Raw genomic sequence first — 20475 nt, forward strand, 5'->3', positions numbered from 1 at the left:
ATAGGCGTTCGTTAGCCTAGCCAGCCGGTCTCCTTAGCTCAGGCGTTTGCCTGAACTAGTCAGCCGGTTAGCCGTTTGCCTGCTCCCATCGCCTACAACCCATAGACTGCTTTATAAAAAAAAACAGACACTTGATAATCCATATTTTAGAAACATTTAAAACATACAATTATAGAAATTATAAATACAATTACAATTAATATTAAATAAAATAACATTATATTAAATTAAAAGGCCAGTCCTACCTATTTGCCAATGTGGCCAGGAGGCTGTGTGTGTTTATATAACAGGACTGAGCACCTCACTGATTCGACTAGGTGTCCGTCAGCCTAGCCGGCCTCGTTAGCTCGGGCGTTTGCCTGAACTAGTTAGTCGCTTAGCCGTTTGCCCGCTGCCCACAAACCACAGATACCTACTAGAGTTACTAGATACACCCGGACCCGGGTATGTCCTTAAACTACGTCCAAAATAGAGGTAGGTATGGGCATTGTGAATGTCATCTCATCTCGCTTTGTGTGGTAAGGCACACCACAGATGTCATTCCAGATCTAGAGCAGAGCTCAACTGGGAAAGTATGTAAGTAAATATTCTTTATTGCACCAACAATTATACATTTTACATACATGTAAAACTACAAATGAATTTTAAAGGAAAATAGAAACAGGTAACAACAGGCGGTCTTATCGCTAAAAATCGATCTTTTCCAGACAACCTTTAGGTAGCAGGAAATGTAGAACTAATACAAAAGTCAACAGGACTACCTGTTGCCAAACCAAGTAATGTAGGAAGAATATTTACATCCTCGTACAAAACTGGAAATGTTATCGGTAATGTGCAAAGAAAAAATATTTCTTAATACATTATCCGGTTTTGTGCGAAGAATATTTTTTCCTTGTACATTGCTGGTAATGTAACTCGGTTATGTACGAGTAACAAGGGGTATAAAAACAATACCTAATACACTAATAAATATACAATATAATATAATATATATTTATACTTACATAATATACAATATATAAAATGGCAGCTTAAGGTAGAGATAGAAAGTATAGTTTCAGCTGATTTTTGAAAATGGGTCTCCCCATTTAGCTAATCTTAATTCTACTGGCAAAGCATTCCACAACCGAACAGCCCGGAAGGTAAAAGAGCTATTATAAAATTCTAAAGTAGATGAGGGAGGAGCAAGAATATGAATCTGAGAACATCTGATAGAAGAGAGATAGTTGAAACGCTCTTTGAGGTGGTGTAGCAGGGTTAAAGAGAATGCCATAAAGGAGGGCAAGAACATGAGTCACGGCGAAGACGAATAGGAAGCCTTTTGAGCTGAGAACGAAACTGATACACATGGTCATATTTAGGCAAGCCAAATATAAACCTTACACAGAGATTCTGGAGGCGCTCAAGCTTATTCAGTATCCACCTTAAAGAAAACCACAGCCAAATAACACTAGACCCTACTCATAGTGTTCCGTTCCTGCCGGTGAGTAAGGTTGCCAGAGTCCAACGAGGGTGCGGAGTGTTAGGGTCAGCAACGCGCATTTAACTACTCTGGAGTTGCAGGCGTCCATAGGCTACGGAGACTGCTTACCACCAAGCGGGCCGTATGCTTGTTTGCCACCGACGTATTATTAAAAAAAAATCATTCATAAAAAATTTATACTCACAAAATAAATAAATAAAATAAATAATATGTGGTATCAAATTTAGATTCCTTGCATTTTATTGAACAGATTTTACAGCAACTTGTATAAGTAGGTACAGAAACGCAATATTTCACGGTTGAAATCGCTAAGTTAGTATAAAAGTAGGTAGAAAAAAGGGCAAAGCTATGGTTAATAGTTAATATGCATCAAATTGAGTAAAAATATTTTCAACAATGTCAATATCTAAAAATTAAAATGGGTAAATGTTTGTGTCATCAATCGGTTGTGTGGACGACCGAACCGGGTGTGGAGAATAGTGGTATTCTCTTAAATATATGCTCCATATCTTGTAGTTGAAATGATCTATGTCACAAATCGACAAATGCTAACCTACTCCTGGAGCCTCGGAGACTGCCTTTGAGGTCCCTTAATTTGCGGTCGATATCTTGAAGCTCAGGGTGCGTAGCCAATATGTCAATCGTTAAGAAGGAAGAATAGCTTGGCGATCCTAGCGAAATAACGATATTTTTTTATAAAATTCAATTTCGGGAGAAAACGTTTTCCACTAATCACTTTGATTTTGATGTCGATCGCTTCAGCATAATATATTCTAGGTTTATAGATTTTGCTTTAAACATTTTTTTGTTTTACAAATTCTGTAAAAAGGAAAACCTATAAGCCTAGTTTTTCATTGTGTCAATAACATAAGATAATATAAAGATAGTTTATTATTCAAGTAGACATATTACAATGCGCTTATGAACGCCAAATAAAGCTACACCCGGCTCTAACCCTACATCTCTGAACTGAACCGAGAGGTATCCCATTATGGTCCGGCAAGAAACTCGGCGGGACACATCTTTTCAAAACATTACTTTATTCTTATCTTATAATTAACAAAAAAAAAAGAAAAAAAAATACAATTTAGATTACTATAGAAATAAAGCAATTACATACAGTAGCTACTTGTCTTTATAGAAATTTAATAAAAAATATATATATGTCATATCAAATCATACAAATACGTCTTTCAGAAAACATATCGAATTCTTTCAAAATAAAATGAATAAAGAAATAAATAACATACTAAAAAAGTGGAAAAACGTTTTCTTTTTGTATGGACGATCTCGTAGTTATACTTCTCTTTTAGCTCCGTGGCGAACTAAACGCAACTGTCCCTGTCGCGCTAATATGCAAGAGTGATAGAGAGAGATGACGCTACGCTACGGAGCGTTAACGATTGGCGCGTTGGCTAAGCACTCTGTCTATAACTCGATAACTTACGGTCGATATCTTCGCTTGTACAGGCGCCATCAAATATATCGGGGTGGGCGCGGTGCTCACAAATATCTGAACACGCCTCTATTGTGAAGGCGTTAGAGTGCGTGTTCAGATATTTGTAAGCACCTCGGCCGCTCTGATATATCTGATGGCGACTGTATAACGCGATAACTTAGGACCTTCAGCTTAATACTCGTAGTAGGTTGTTGCTAACCTACAGAACAATTCTAGTTTTAGTTATAAGATTTCTTTCCAATACTGATATGATACTATGATTCTACTTTTTACTGCAGGTTTTTTATCTCCAGAAAAAATATTAGATTTTTATATTTGTATATTATATATAATATATATAATAATAATTCACTGTTGTGAATAAAACAAAGGCGAAATTGCGTTTCTCTGTACAAGATTTATTTTTAAATTGAACTTATAACATCTAACATACTACAATATTTGTTTACCTGTAAAGACAAAAGAAACAACATTTAAAGCCTCTATTTTAGGGTTTTGTTATTTCTTTTACACAAAATCAATCACATCTATTTTATAGTAATGAACAATCTTTTCATATTTTGCTAATCATGAATGTCACTGTCATAACCGTCATTCATGACAGCTGGTAAACTCTGTGGCTAAAAGGGCTAGACGCGTTCAGGTTAACATTAAGAAAATATTTAAGTTTCACGATTTTCTTTACATATATATTTTTTATTGTATATCAATACCACATAAACCACATTTTATTGCTGCACTAATGATACCTTGTACACTAACCAAAATAAAGCATATTTAATGCTTTACAATATATTTTTTTAAGTAACAAAATGTAAGTACTAGGAAAACAAAGTTGTATATTTGCATGCTCCAGGCTATAAATTATAAAAATAAAAAGAAACCAAGGGTCAAATGTTGAGCCTATTCTGTGATCATCATTTTTTAGTAGCTAGTGTAAGTTAAAACGCATTACCAATATTAAAATTTGACTGTTTGAAACTGTAAAAACCTGCAGTATAAAGTATAATGTGACGACCGGTTTGGCCTAGTGGGTAGTGACCCCGCCTACGAAGCCGATGGTCCCGGGTTCAGATCCTGGTAAGGGCATTTATTCGTGTGATGAGCATGGATATTTTTTCCTGAGTCATGGGTGTTTTCTATGTATTTAAGTATTTATAAATATTTATATATTATATATATCGTTGTCTAAGTACCCTCAACACAAGCCTTATTGAGCTTACTGTGGGACTTAGTCAATTTGTGTACTAGTGTCGTATAATATTTATTTATTTATTTATTTTATTTATTTATAATGACCCACTCATCTCTCAGTGTCAAAAGTGACGTTTTTGGTTTAAGAAATGTCAAATAATTAATAGAATCAGGCGTTACTTTGCGGAAATCTATGCTAATTAAAGCAAGAAATATTACTTTGCTAATCCGCGTGAAAATAACGTGCTAGTCAATCAGTGCTAACCCGTTATACTTACTTGCGTATTTTTACATGCAATTAATGTTCCCTTTAGGTTAGCCATATGAAATCTGTGATAAAACAACGCAACCTAATTATTTTTGGGGTTTTTAGAATTGTCTCGATCAGTATTAGTTGCCTGTGGAAAAAAGGTCAGTCAGCGACAAAAGCTTGTACCAAAAATGAAATGTTTACCAAAAACTTATTTCACAATCATTCCCGCGGAAACTATAGACCTTTGTCCTTCAGTACACCACAGCTGTATAAAATTAGATCTTGTTTTTTTTTTAATGTTACAGTATAGTCTGCAAACGAGCAGACGAGCCGCCTGATGGGAAGCGGTCAACGTCGCCCATGGACATAAGCAACATCATAGGAGCCACTTAAGTGAAGCCGACCCTTGAAAACCCGAAATACGATTTATTTAAATTTTTCGAGCAAGTGTGATGAAAAAGGTATTTTCATTGCCAGATTCTGAGAAAGGTACGCAAATCAATAACCCGGCTGGCCCCATAAAGTATATAAAGAAATCACTTTTTACACTAAGCGCGCCATACGTCACGGGATGGAATTAGGGACGAGCAGGTGATAAATCTCGCGCTGTCCGGGACACGGGACCTTGGACCCGTTTTAGGGTTCCGCGGGTAGATTAATTGGACTGTTTTTTTTTACAAGCTAGCTAGCTTAATATTAAAAAATAACATGACTGCCTGTTGTTGCTTAACACCGCTGAAAGACATAGGATAACTTTGTTCGTGGAAATCATGCCTTTAGGCGATGAAAAGGACGATGAAATTAATTACTTATGTAAAATATAGGGTCATATTATTTTAAGTTGTAGACTTCACTTTCTTGTGCATTTGGACGTTTTAAATTATTTCTACTCAGAAGTACGAGTTATTTCGATCTTTAATGCTTGATACTTTCGGTGTAACTCTAAGGAAAATATACCATTTTTTTATACCGCGTTGATGGCAAACAAGCATACAGCCCGCCTGATGGCAAGCAGTCACCGTAGCCTATAGACACCTGCAACTCAAGAGGTATTTCCAAATTAGCCATTTGTTTCAAATTGTAATATATTTTTTCCAAAATGTATAATAGGAGATTAAAAGTGTCCAAAAGTCTATCTTATCTTTATAGCACATAGATAAAAAGTGTCCTATGATCTTTCATAGACTTTTGGACACTTTTATTCACTTATTATACATTTTGGAAAAAATATATTAGAATTTGAAACAAATGGCCAATTTGAAAACACCTCTTGAGTTGCAGGTGTGTATAGGCTACGGAGACTGCTTAATATCAGGCCGTATGCTTGTTTGCCATCGACGTAGTATAAAAAAAAAACTTTCTATGGAGACAAATACATTGGCAACGGCAAAAAAATCATTTAAAATAATTGAAATTGCATTAACGTTTAATGCTTTAAGCATTTCCATATGAGCGTAGCGAACAAAATGTACAGTAAATTTTACTGTTCCGAAAAAACAGTAAATTTTCCTGTTCGGAGTAGTTAAAACGTAGTGACTGTTCATTTATTTTTATCGTTATTTCAATACTTAGAAATGTTCAAACAGTTAACATTACTGTTTTGTATTTTAATGTTTTTCAAACATTGTTGATATTGTATAAAGCAGTTAATCTCAATGAAAACCACTTATTGTGTGCTCAATAAATTATATTATTTTCAGTGTTATAAAATGGAAACTTGTAATACCTTAAGCGACAGTTTTCTTGTTGGCTCTCAAGTTTGGCCGGTTCCTTCATTTTCCGAGCTTATCTAGATTAGAATCTATCGATTGGTTGATCTCTCTCATTGTTAATGCAGTTTCGTGATCAGTTTGCTTCTGTGTTTAGGATTCTGTATTCTATAAGGAACTCTTATAATTACGATAGAGTATTTTAACGTTTATATTTTTATTTATTTTTATTTTCGTATTTTTCTTTGTATTTTGTTTTTAAGTTATACTTTAATTTGAAATGGGATTTTAACGGGTTGTAAACAAGGAACTATTTCTATTATATTAAGTGATCGGTTTTTTGGATTCGACATGGGGTGAACGACCTCAATCATTATGTTAGTATGGATATGCCCCGGGAATCCGGGCTTTATGTTGTTAGAAAAAGCAAATCAATACAATGTGTTTATTTTATTACACTTTAAAACATCTAAGTAGCTGATAGACGAGTACTTACTCACCTTTATTTTGTCTAAATCGAACAAATGAGCACAAGTGTTTACACTGACAGCTCATTTGCTGCCTCCAAAGCGGCACATTTTGTACCGTTTGGATAAAAGTTCGGCGAGTAAGTACGCGTGTCTATCAGCTAATATATGGTTACTACGGGTTAATTGTTTGAATAAATGAATTCGTTATCAAAAAGTCAATTACACTTCTTTCAAGTGAGAGGTAGTTTGAGAAAAACAATGTCCACAATGTCAAATGGTTTTATTGCTCACCAAAAATAATTAGATCTGAAATCCAGAGAAAATAATGAAATGCCAATGTCAAGATTTTGAAGTATTTTTTCCATCATGACAGATATATAAGCTAATACTTTGTGGAGGTTTTAATATATTTTGCTTTAAATAAAATGTTGAGATTAGGAAAAGGATAAAAGTTTTTGTCTCAACTGGTTGCCATGTAAGAGTAAAATATTCCTTAGATATAATTTAAATTGTTTTATTTTTGTACGGTTTGTTCGGTATCGCGGGAAACTGTCGTATCTATATTAACTTTTCTACTTGATATCCCGCGAGGGAGAATCCAAATAACCGATCACTATTTTATTTATATTATTATCTTTATATATGATTTAGGGCGTAACATTGGAAGAGATGTGACTGCTACATAATTAGGCATTAAAACACCAGTGTGATGCTTTATTCGTGAATCTCGATTTCAGCTTGTTTTATAAACATACACTCGTATTTTAATACCTTGCTTTATATAACAGTCACATAAATAACTAAGTATTTTGTAAAACTATAGATTCTGACTACACTCTTAAGTCTTAACAGATAAAATTGTAAGTATTAAATATATTAAAAACAGGTCACTCACGTACAGTCACGTCGGACAAAGTGCCATAAATATGTATACCTTAATGTATGGATAATAAGGTCGTATATACATATTTTTGGCATTTTGACCGTATCGATATTTTCAGACGTGACTGTGCCTATTTTAAGTTGAAAAAAAGTTCAAAGGTATGATACATAATTATACATATTTATATATGTATGTAAGTATAATTATGTATCATATTATTTATGTACGTATAATTTTATATAATTATTATGTGATATTTTTTTGTCATTTTACTCTGTATTCTGAACCTGCACCAATTAGGATCTTTCGGTTTGGCTCATGGTTGACTGGTAGAGAATGCCTTCTGGCATTAAGTCCGCCATTTGTACTCTTCATGTATTGTGCAATAAAGTTTAAATAAATAAATAAAAACGTTTGAAATGCTTCACTCCGTTCCGAGGAATGTCGTAGAAGTTATTGAGTGAGACGTTTTTAATACATTCAATATCGTCTGTCTCATGAAAGTTTTGTTATTAAAATTGTAACTCTTCCTTTTGTCTTTGCCTTAAAAATATAGCCAGGTTTTCTCCAAATACTCTGTATAGAAGACAAAGGAAATAAAATAACAAGACAAAGGGTTCTGAAGTTAACAAAGCGTAGATAAAGTTTATTTCGTTCTCAATTTGCCGTATGGAGAATTACAGAAAATATGTTTTATTGAACTGATATACACTCTCATATAAGTAAAATCAGAATCAGTTCTGTCAGAATTTTCTCATATTTTTATAAGTGTTGTATCAGCTACACCCAAAAGTTGATCATACAGTAATCAGTGTTTTCTTTTATGGTCTATTATAGTCTATCAAGCCATTTCCGTCAGTAGAAAAAAAGCGGCAACTTTAAACAATGTAGGCACGAAGGGTTATCATCACTATACCCCGGGATTTTCGGTGCGGGAATGTTTTACACTAGCCAAAAAACAGGTTAAAACTATAAAAACCAATACTATTTTAATATTTCTAAGCGCATTTGAAGCTTACCTTCTATTTTTAATTCATAGTTTGGTAATTATTTTACAATAGACAAAGTTATAAATACAAGAAAACATTCCCGCACCAAAAACCCCGGGGTATGATCATCACATAGAAAGTTTGAATTTCGCGCCTTTTTCTACTGACAAAGTTTTTTGACCAGTTGTATCATATTTATTTCATAATTCGTAATTGATAGACACAATATATTATTGCACACATTTTTTTTTCACTTTTATCGATTTTACGACCAAGCATCACGCATAGTGGATCTTTTTATCCGCGGAACGTTTAACCCCATTCTGCCCTAAATAAATGAATAAATATTATAGAACATTTATGACTTCTGACGACCGGTTTGGTCTAGTGGGTAGTGACCCTGCTGATGGTCCCGGGTTCAAAGCCTGGTAAGGGCATGTATTCGTGTGATGAGCATGGATATTTTTTCCTGAGTCATGGGTGTTTTCTATGTATTTAAGTATTTATAAATATTTATATATTATATATATCGTTGTCTTAGTACCCTCAACATAACCCTTTTGAGCTTACCGTGGGACTTAGTCAATTTGTGTAATTATGTCGTATAATATTTATTTATTTATTTATACACAAACTAAGCCTTACAATCTGATAAAGGCTTGAAGGCTCAGACAACAATATAATATAGGTAATATAAAAATACTAATACATAGAAAACACCCATGACCCAGGAACATATATATCTGTGCTCATCACACAAATAAATGCCCTTACCCTAGTTTGCTGCGAGGCATCAAATGACAAAACCTTTTATTCCTCATACAACGTGTTTACCCCAAACACGTCGCTCCCAGATGTCCTTGAGGTGTAATAATTGAGAATAATAAAGCAGGCCGCCGCAATAACACAGCCTAACTAGGCTTGAACCAGAAACCAATGAAAAATAAAGGCATACAAAAGCTTAAGAGGGAATCGCTTTGGCCATACAAAAAGAGAAAATGTTTTTCCACTTCTAAATGCCCGGTTTGACGACCGGTTTGGCCTAGTGGGTAGTGACCCTGCCTACGAAGCTGATGGTCCCGGGTTCAAATCCTGGTAAGGGCATGTATTCGTGTGATGAGCATGGATATTTGTTCCTCAGTCATGGGTGTTTTCTATGTATTTAAGTATTTATAAATATTTATATATTATATATATATCGTTGTCTAAGTACCCTCAACACAAGCCTCATTGAGCTTACTGTGGGACTTAGTCAATTTGTGTAATAATGTCCTATAAAATTAAAAAAAAAAACCATTGTGATGATTTTTTGTACGTTATTGGCACAATAAAAAATAGGTTTATAGGTTATTCCTTTTTTCGAAATTTGCTATACATTTTTTTTTGTAAAAAGTGAAATCTGTAAACCTAGAATATATTATGCTGAAGCGATCGACATCAAATCAAAGTGATTTGTTAAGATTTAGTTAGTGCAAACAGTTTTCTTCCAAAATGGAATCTCATGGAAAAAGTACCGTTATCTCGTTAGAATCGCAAACCTATTCTTCCCTCTTATGGATGGTGTTATATTGCCGTAAATGGCTTCGTCATTGCCTACCATATTTAATAATTGTATGGCTAAAAAAATGTTGATTGTCTACCAAACGGCTGTTTAATTTTTTATATCTAATTTGTAATAAACTCAGATCATAGAAAGTACTAGATGGCTGACGGAGGCGTGGCGCGTGTCGCCGCGACATGGCCACATCGTGGCCATACCGGCCCGCCGTAAGACAGTAGCAAATTAGCTGTCAGTGAACAATGTGCGCGTCAATTTTATTGAAATGCCGAATTATAGCGTTATTTTGTGTCGAAATAGGAGTGCATCCAAAAACTATAAGGATCATGGAGTTACATACCACATGTGACTACATTTTTTTTCACGTATTAGTCAATAAAACCACACATTTTAACAAATAAATCCAGTGACATATGATTTTTCTGAGTCAGACCATGTTGTCATACAAACTCGTGGCAATTTGTTTATGCATCCTACATTGACGTTTTGGCATGGAAAACTATTTGTAGTGTCCTTAGCAACGGCGCAATGCATTAAACCGCTAACGATATTCACAGGGGCATTATTGTTTCTTGGTACGACCGCCAACCGCTCCCTTCATTGACGTCGCGAAGTAGAGTGGTGCTTGTGCATATAATTGATCTTTGAGCGTTATCGATAAAAATGTTTGGATATAGTGTGTATGAAAGTAATTATTTTTCAAGTAAAATTTTACAATTATTTTATATGCACCTAATGTTTAATTTAATACTTATTAATTTGGATTAAAAATCGAATAGGTAAGCCAAAAAATAAACTGATTTAATTAAGTACAATTTATTTATAACATTATAGTTTATACCTATAAGTATATTTTATTGAGGTTCTTAGCAACGATTCGAATAACTGCACTAGGTATAATCAAATATGTTCATGATTGCAATTTTTTTCAGTTTCCCGAAAAATCCCAGTATTAAAGAAAAATGGATAGATGCTACAGGTAGGGGGCCCTAACTGGTTTACGAGCGAGGAAAGTGTTATTTGTTCGGATCATTTTCAAGAAAAATGTTTCCAGTTACACTTCGCCTCTTTTATATAACGATAGAATATAAATATGTTTAAAATAATAGTATATTGTATACTTAGTCGATCCAAAAGTTCTATCAGAAAGATTTTTACTGATAATTATGATTACTCTTTCCTTATTATTCGTACATATGATTTAAAAGCTTATTTAATGGTGCATTATACTTACTGTAGGTGACAGGTTAAATGAAAGGCGTATATTCGCAAAATACAAGGCCAAAAAAACTGTGGGGCGAGCGAGGAGCCAACGCGGCGGGTGTCAATTTTGGAATTGTACAACTACCTTATAGTTACATATAGATGCAGCGCATGACTTGGACTCGCTACCTTCCATTGTTTTTATGTAGCTTTAATTAAAATAATTTGCACTAGATGGCATTACATGTACCAAATTTAACCAATTAAAATTAAAGTAATAAACCTAGGATACAGTTTACTTAATATATATGTGCGTCGCCTACAATCCCACCCCCTTAGTGATGACTAGTCATCACGAGCCATCTCTGGTGCAAGTAAGGCGACGCGTGTGACGGGGCGGCGTAAAATTCCCGTACGCGTGCGGACATCGACAACGCGAGTGCGCCCATCGTTACCAGTATGTGTCGCACTCACTATTCCGTGCCGCCATGATCCACGATCTAAGTTAGGTTCGACTAAAATTACATAATCTCCTACCTGTAAGGAACGCCTTTCGCGCGTCCACTTCTGTCGCGGAAGAAGTGTTGGCAAGTACTCCTTAAGCCAACGTGCCCAGAACATATCAGTTAGACGTTGCGCTAACCGCCACTGACGTTTGAGCTGGAGATCCTCGTTGTCGTACCTACCAAAAGCTGGTCCGTTTGATGACGTGCCAATCAAAAAATGATTGGGAGTCAGAGCTTCAGGATAATTGGGGTCCGTTGATACGTACGTGATAGGACGGCTATTAACCAGGGCCTCAACCTCCGCCATCAATGTTGAGAGCGTTTCTGGGCGTGGTGCGCGTTCTTTGAGTACAGCTCGCAGGGATGATTTAACAGTGCGCACCATGCGCTCCCACGCGCCTCCCATCTCTGGAGCGCCTGGAGGAATGAATTTCCACTCGATTCCTCTTACGAGTCCATCATGGCGCAGCACATCGCTGTCTAGCTCAGCGATACTGCGCTTTAGTTCTAAATCAGCACCTTTAAGATTTGTCCCATTATCGCAGTAGATCACAGTAGGGGCGCCTCTGCGTGCTATCATTCGTCTTAAACCCATTATGGTCGAATCAGTAGTAATGCTTTCCGTTATTTCGACGTGAACGGCTCGAACTGTAAGACAAGTAAATAACATGCCATAGCGTTTTTGCCTACCACGACCTACTGTGACCTCCATTGGGCCAAAAAAGTCGATTCCGGTGAACGAAAACGGACGACGGTTGTGCTGCAGCCGGGCAGCTGGCAGGTCACCCATGCGCTGTGGCTGCGGCACGGCGCGACGATATCTGCACAACAGACAATGAGCTACGACTGCGCGCACAGTTGGCCGCAATTGGAGAATCCAATAGCGTTGCCTTAGTTCATTAACTACTAGTTCTTGAGCTCTGTGCAGTGCTCGTCTGTGGTAGTATTCTACGAGCAGTCTGGTGATTCGATGTTTGCCATCAAGAATCACAGGCCTCTTCGTAGACTCCTTGACACCCACAGTCTTGTCGATGCGGCCTCCTACCCGTAGTAGGCCCGCATCGTCAAGATAAGGTGTTAACTGCAGTAGCCGGCTATCTTTCGATAACGGCTTATTTTTCCTTAAACAATCAATTTCTGCAAGAAAAGAATCATGTTGACATTTTTTAATTAACAGGTTCTCCGCCGATTGTACCAGCCCGGTGTCGATTCGATTGCATTTACGTTGACATTTTTTAATAAATAGCAATACCCGTGCAGTTGTGAGATATATTTAAGTGAAACCACCGTCTAGTTCGCAAGCTAGTTTATTACTGATTCCGCCATCGGCGCAAGCGCCCTATAACTACGTATAGGTATATACAAATACACATCATCCCTTCACCACTATTTAAAACTAAATAAATTAATAACTAAATATGTATAACTAAATTTATACATAATTATATATTTTAAACAAACTAAAGCTTATAATCTACCTTTTTTCTGGGGCGCAAATTGTGACGCATTGGTCACTCGTCTAAAACAGACGTACCATGTTCGCGCGGAGCGGCTGCGCTCGGCAGCTGCACCGACGACGCCGGCGACGCCGGGGGCGCGGTCGCAGCTGGGTCGTGCGCAGACGGCCCGAGCTCACCTGTCTCTTCCTCGAACTCTGCCCACACTTCATTCCCAGCTTCTTCTGCACTCCTTTCCTCTACAACTATTCTAGCGGGAGGTGCATTATCCACCACAGAATCGGTAGGTAAAATTGGCATACTGCTTGAAATAGACGAGGAAGGAAATGAGGGCAATGGTATAGGGTCGTTTGAAACATCATTTTTCCCTTCAATGAAATTGTCAATATCTTGACCTTTATATTTTAAAAGTTGATCCACATGTCTTATACAGATTGTATCGTATTTGTTTACATATATTTTAAACATTTTATTCCCTATTTTTTCTTTAATTTTACCTAACTCCCAACTTTCCTTTCTTGCACTGTACCACCGAGCCCAAACTATTTCATCAACTTGAAATATTCGCCTATGCGTGCAAACAGCTGTTGTTGTGTTATCAATCGCGCTCGCGGTACAGTCTGAGGGTAATATTAAATCAAGGCGAGTTCTCAGCTCCCTTCCAAACATAAGTTTGGCAGGAGTTTCCCCGGTAGTACAGTGCACAGAGTTTCTGTAGTCAAACAAGTAATTTAACAATTTTTCATGTACTACATGTGAGATTACATTTTGTTTTAAAATATATTTTAACATTTTTTTAAATGTGCGAACAGAATTTTCCGCTTGACCGTTACTGTTAGGATGATACACCGGCGAATTCATATATTTTATACCATTGTTAGAACAAAATGCCCTAAATTCAGCGCAATGAATTTTTACATCGTTATCCGATACTAAAACTTTAGGTATACCGAATACTGAGAAAATGTACTTTAATTTCGCTATTAATGATTGTGTGCTAGTACCATTTGGCATGTGTAGACATTCCACCCATTTACTATAAGAATCGACCACAATTAAGTACACCCTTTGCCCTATCGTCATATAGTCGATATGCACACGCTGCCAGGGACCGGGCGCGCGCGGCCACGGCGCGGGCGGCTCCCGCGGCGGGGCCGGCCGCAGCGCCACGCAAGCCTGGCACGCGCCGGCGCAGTGCTCGATATCCTGGTCGATACCCGGCCACCACATCCTACTGCGCGCTGCGCATTTCATTTTAACAATACCTAAGTGCGTGCTATGCAGTTCGCTTAACATGCGTCCCCTGAGTGATACTGGAATTACGACTTTATGCCCTCGCAATAAGGATCCATTTTCAATTTGTAAATCGGTTCTGCAATTATAATAAGGTTGGACCGATTTACAATTGATTTTACGCGGCCAACCCTTGTGCATATATTTAATTACCGTTTGAAGAGTTGAATCGACCTCGGTAGCCCTTTTAATGTCATGCGCGGTTACCGCCGATGAAACCGAATCTAAAAAATTTAGTGCACATAACGTGTCGAATTCCTTATCACTATCGCTGCACGTATGTGCCACGGGCGCGCGGGAAAAATAGTCTGCTACTAAGTTATTGCTGCTAGAAACATATTGCACAGTATAGTTATATGCCGACAATATAATAGCGTACCTTTGAAGACGTAAGGCTGTCGTAGCTGATATTCCGGTTTGGGGATTGAAAATCGAAACTAACGGTCTGTGGTCGGTTTTTAGAATAAATGGTTCACTGCGTCCGTATAGGTATTGATGAAAACGCTTTACAGCGAAGATCAAAGCTGCCGCCTCTTTCTGGATCTGACTATAATTACGTTCGCTGGAGGTGAGGGAGCGGGATGCAAACGCCAGCGGTCTCTCCTGTCCGTCGGCGGCGCGTTGTGCCAAAAGTGCGCCCAGGCCCCCGGGTCCAGCGTCTGCGCTGAGAACCAGCTGCGCGCTGGGCTCGAAGTGTGCCAGCACGCGCTCCGAGGCCAGCTCGCGGCGCACCGCGCGCACGGCGTCCCGCTGCCGCTCTCCCCACTTCCATTCAGCTCCTGCACGTAACAGCTCGTGTAAGGGACTCATTAACGCCGAAGCATTCGGAATAAAGTTTCTATAATAATTAACTAAGCCTAGAAACGACTGCACCTCGGTCACATTTGTTGGCTCTGGTGCATTCAAAATGGCCTCAACCTTCGTGGGACATGTCTGTAGGCCGTCTTTATTAATAACATAACCTAAATAGGTGACACTAGTTTTGAAAAATTCGCATTTTTCTTTTTGTAAACGCAGCCCCGCATCATTTAATCTATTTAAAACCAAATTTAACCTTTCCAAATGCACCTTTTTATTGGACCCTGTTACACAAATGTCATCAAGCCAGCAACTTACGCCCTCAATACCTATGAGAAGGGTTTCCATAGATTTTTGGAAAATCGCTGGCGCATTAGCCAAGCCGTACACTAATCGTGTATATTTAAATAATCCTCTCGAAGTATTTATGGTCGTGAGTTCCTGCGATGAGTCATCCAATATAAACTGATTATATGCATTTTTAAGGTCTATTTTGCTATAATGTTCGCCACCGCCTAACTTAGCGAAAACCTCCTCTATTCGTGGCAGCGGGTACTTGTCAATTACCAAATCCTTATTCAATGTCACGGAAAAGTCGCCAGCTATCCTAACTTTACCATTTTCTTTAAGTACAGGCACTATAGGGGTAGCGTAATTTGAGTAATTCACGGGAACTAAAATACCTAACTTTACTAACCTATCCAGTTCTTCCTCTACCTTGGCTTTTAAGGCAAAGGGAACCGACCGTGGTTTAAAAAATTTTGGATATGAATTTTCCTTGAGACGCAAAGTGACCTTGAACTTGTTGAACGAACCAAGTTCATCGCGCCAAACATCAGGATATTGTTCTAACAATTGGTGTACATCATTGTCATTGCCAATACTATTAAGGTTCGTTTTTGTAGTTACAATCAAGTCAAAGGCGGCCATAAAATCTCGACCAAGCAAAGGTGGGCCACCGTTAGTGACAACAAATATAATAATTGTCTCGGTTCTACTGTTGTAAGTAGCTCCTATTTGGAAACAGCCTAGTGGCGAGATTTGATGGCCGGTATAAAAACACATTTTAAGGTCACATTTTTGTAATTGGTACTCAGAAAACATCTCATAATACAAACTGTCTGAAATGACGCAGACTCCTGAACCGCAATCTAGTTCCATGGATAAATTTTTACCATCTAAAATTACATCTAAGATAATTGGTTTAATATTAGACACGTACCTCAAATTAAAGTTTTGGCACTCCCTACAACACTGCTCACGGTGTCCTCCTTCGTTCACGTTTTCCTCCAGTTCAGTGGCGATACAGTTGACGCGCGAATTCTTGCTTTTACATACTTTTTTTAAATGTCCTATAACTCCACATTTCTGGCATCTATAACGCTTGTAACGGCAACTATCTTCATCGTGGTTTCTCATCCCACAAACGGCACATCGCAAATCATCTCGCTGCCGCTGGTCGCCTCCGGCCGGCCGGGTTCCGCCACCGCTGCTACCACCGCGATGCCCTTTGTTCCAGCCGCCTCGGCCGTGCCCGTTTCCACTAGCGCCATAAAATACGGGCTCTTCTTTGACGGTTGCCGCCATCTCTGTCTTCGCTTCCCTAGCGACTGCTGCTTTCTCTGCAATCTCCAGAGCCTCCGCCATCGAGAGGGTAGCCGTTTTTTCAAATAATTTATCACGCTCGGGCCCCGAGCCCAAGCCTAGGATGAAACGATCTGCTAAATTCGCTTCCAGGGCTGCGCCAAAATTGCAATAAGTTGCCAATCCTCTTAATCGCGCCGCCCAGTCCCCTAAACTCTCGCTTGGCACTCTCGTCGCAGCATAAAACTTGGCCTTATCAGCGTATGTACATTGTTTCTTCTTAAAGTGGCCGTCGAGTAATTTCACTAGCTCCTTGAACTCGAGCTCCTCTAATTCCTTTGGATGAGCCAAGTTACGTAACAAGCGGTAGGTTTCGTCCGTCATGTGCGTGAATAAAAGTGCTCGCTTGTCCTCTTCATCCACAATTTTATTCACCACAAAGAATTGCTTTAATTTGCTGTGAAATATCTGCCATTCGCCGGTTTTGTGATCGAAATTCGTTAAATTTCCAAAAAACGCCATTTTATATTTCACTTAGCGCGGGTACTTTAGAATCCTCGTTCGACACTGAGATATATTTAAGTGAAACCACCGTCTAGTTCGCAAGCTAGTTTATTACTGATTCCGCCATCGGCGCAAGCGCCCTATAACTACGTATAGGTATATACAAATACACATCAAGTTGTCATAAGTAATCGAATCCACGACGAAAATTTATTTTCGTTAGGTACCGGCAACGTACTAGTACAGTCGGCCGAAGACACGACGTTAATAACCTTACGTTCACAAAGAGCCTCTTCGAGCTGCTTAGAACTCTTAAGATCCTTGGGCCACTCACTTTCACGGTCACGCAAGAACCTAGGCCCCTGGAACCATACATCATCGAACTGCAGTGGTGGCGCATCCTCACGAGTGGCCACGTCAGCTACGTTCAAGGACGTGGGCACGTAACGCCACTCTGATGCAGTAGTCAACTCGTCAATCTCACCGAGGCGGTGAGCGACGTATGGTTTATAGTCTCTAGGGTCACTGCGAATCCATTGGAGGGCGGTATTTGAATCCGTCCAAAAATACCTCTTGTTTGGCTTGATATCTTTGTGCTCGTTCTGTATTGTGGCGGCAAGACGAGCAGCGAGCAAACAACCTTGAAGCTCTAATCTCGGTATGGATACCGGACGAAGTGGGGTCACTCTGCTTTTACTCGCCACAAAACAGATATTGAGAGTTCCATCTGAGCGAACAAAACGCCAATAAGCAACAGCGGCATATGCCTTACTGCTGGCATCACAAAAAGCATGCAATTCGGTACTTATAATGGTGGGGTCACTTACCCCATCCGCCGAATCGTCATAGCATCGCGTCCATGGTCCCGCGTCAGCGTAGTGCCGTGGTATGCGTAGCGAAGCTAGTAGTTTAAGCTCGTCGAGCCACCTTACCCAGCACGCGTGCTCTTCCGGTCGGATGTGGTTGTTCCAATCCACGCCACTGCGGTGAACGTTCTGAAATATTATTTTGCTCTTTATAATAAAAGGCGACAAAAAACCGTGAAGGTCATATACCGACATGATGAGACTAAGCATTTTTGCTTTTGTAGGAGCCTCAGATCCATTTAATATTTCCTGTGGGACCCGATTAAATGAAATTTTGAATCCAAAAGAATCATCTGAGGGATGAAACATTAACCCTAATGTGCGCTCGGTTGTGTTCATGACTCCGTCCTTGAAGTGAACAGCTGTTTGCGCGAGCGCGTCAGTAGGTATATTTTTCAATACCTCCTTACTATTGCTGGACCAGTTTCGTATCTCAAATCCACCGCTCTTGTGAATAAGAGTAATTTGTTCAACCAACTTAACTGCATTTTCTACACTGCTAGTTGAATATAAACAATCATCCATATAATGACTATTTACAATAACATTTACCGCCTCCGGATATAAATCATCAAACTTAGATGCATTTTTATTCTTAATGAATTGAGCTATAAAAGGACTGCAAGTGGCACCAAACAATAGACTTTGCATAACACATGTTTTTACGGGTGCGCCCGGAGATTCCTGCCATAAAAAACGAAGTACGTGTTGATCTTCCGGCCTTATTTTCACCCTTAAAAACATGTCTTTAATGTCCCCAATTATAACTATTTTATTCTCGCGAAACCTGAGCATAATTCCCATAAGTGAATTATATAAATCTGGCCCCGTTAATAAATAACTATTAAGACAATTCCCATTTACTTTTGCAGCACAATCATAAACAAGTCTCAACTTACCAGGTTTGTTGGGATTTTGAATTCCGAAGTGCGGGAGATACCATATGCGGTCGGCCGAAAGTTCATTTTCCTTGAGCTCACGTGCATAACCAGCGGCAAACAGCTTGTTTACCTCCATTCGGTAGCGATCTGCGTACGCGTAGTCTTTAGCAAATTTGCGCATTAAAGACTGTAGTCGCGTAAAGGCAGCTTCGCGTGTATCTGGCATGGTGAATACGTCCTTCTTGAACGGCAGACCAACCTCCCATTGATTCCCGATAAGGCGCGCTGAATCTTCTAGTATCTGCAATGCCCTTAAATGATCGCTATTTTCACGGCGTAAGGTTGAAATTCCTATGGAGTCTAGGGAAAAAGAATGTTTAATTAAATCATTTAATTCACCAATATTCTCGCTGTCCGTGTGACTGAGATGGAACACATTGGCAACGTTAGAGTGAGTGCGACGACAATTGCCATGAATTGACCAACCTAACTTGCACAGAGATCCATAGGGCTCGGTTTCACTACCATGAATGATTTCAATCGGAGCGATTAAGAAATAATTATCTTCCCCAATAAGAATGCGAGGTACAATTCGACTTTTACACACATAATCCTTAATATGAGATAAACGTTTACAATTTAAACTGTTAATTACAGATAAGTTTTGTACTGGTAAATTTAATTTAGACACTTTACGCAACTTAATGTCATAACTATTGTTATTGTTTTGTCCACTTATCTGAGCGATAACGGTCGGTACAGCTGATTGGTACACTTCCAGTCCAAACGCATCGGTAAACTTTATAGAACGCGGTTGTTCACATTTAAGACCTAACTCGTCTGCTAGGTTAGAGTCTATCATAGACACTGAAGCGGCATCGTCCAGAAGCGCGTATGTACTTACGGTACCTTTAGGTCCACGCAATCGCACTGACACTACTTTTAACATAACGTTATCTGCAGAAGAAGGCTTAGCACAATCCGATGTAACATGTGCCACGGTGTCGGGGGCCGAGGGCGCCGGCTCGGGGACCGGCTGTTGAGCCTGCGCTGGGGCCGGCTCGGGTGGCGGGTCGACGACCGCGTCAGCTGATTGTGATGACGTAGGCTTCTTCCAGTGTAGCATCTTGTGGTGTGCGAGTCCACAACCATCTATGTCGCACACGGGCGCGGGGCATGTGTCTCTGTCGTGTCGTGACGTCAGACAACAGTAACAAAGTCCTTGAGATTTGATGAACTTCCATCTATCACGGCGCATGGCGCGTTTGAACACACGGCACTCTGGCAGCGGGTGAAATCCTTTCGAACAAAATTTACAATCTTTGTTTTCCTCGACGGCTTTAGTTGTTAATATAGGTCGATTAATACGGCCTTTGTTATCACTT

General features: G+C 39.0%; 2 protein-coding genes across 4 annotated transcripts in view; both read right to left on the reverse strand.

The window, feature by feature from the left end:
- Positions 1-20475, reverse strand: part of LOC133532942 (synaptotagmin-7-like) — a 940830-nt gene that overhangs the window by 59965 nt on the left and 860390 nt on the right. The gene's annotated exons all lie outside the window — the stretch shown is intronic.
- Positions 12999-17524, reverse strand: LOC133532993 (uncharacterized). The gene is made up of 2 exons (XM_061871897.1): positions 16478-17524; positions 12999-15236 (listed from the first exon to the last, which is right to left on the reverse strand). Exons 1-2 carry the CDS (start codon positions 17359-17361, stop codon positions 15230-15232), a joined length of 891 nt encoding a protein of 296 aa, XP_061727881.1. The 5' UTR covers positions 17362-17524; the 3' UTR covers positions 12999-15229.

This window comes from Cydia pomonella, chromosome 28 (genome assembly GCF_033807575.1).
Source record: "Cydia pomonella isolate Wapato2018A chromosome 28, ilCydPomo1, whole genome shotgun sequence".
NCBI lineage: Eukaryota > Metazoa > Arthropoda > Insecta > Lepidoptera > Tortricidae > Cydia > Cydia pomonella.

Coding starts and splice junctions, on each gene's coding strand:
- LOC133532993 (XM_061871897.1), bottom strand. CDS start 17,361: ATGGCGTTTTTTGGAAATTTAACGAATTTCGATCACAAAACCGGCGAA.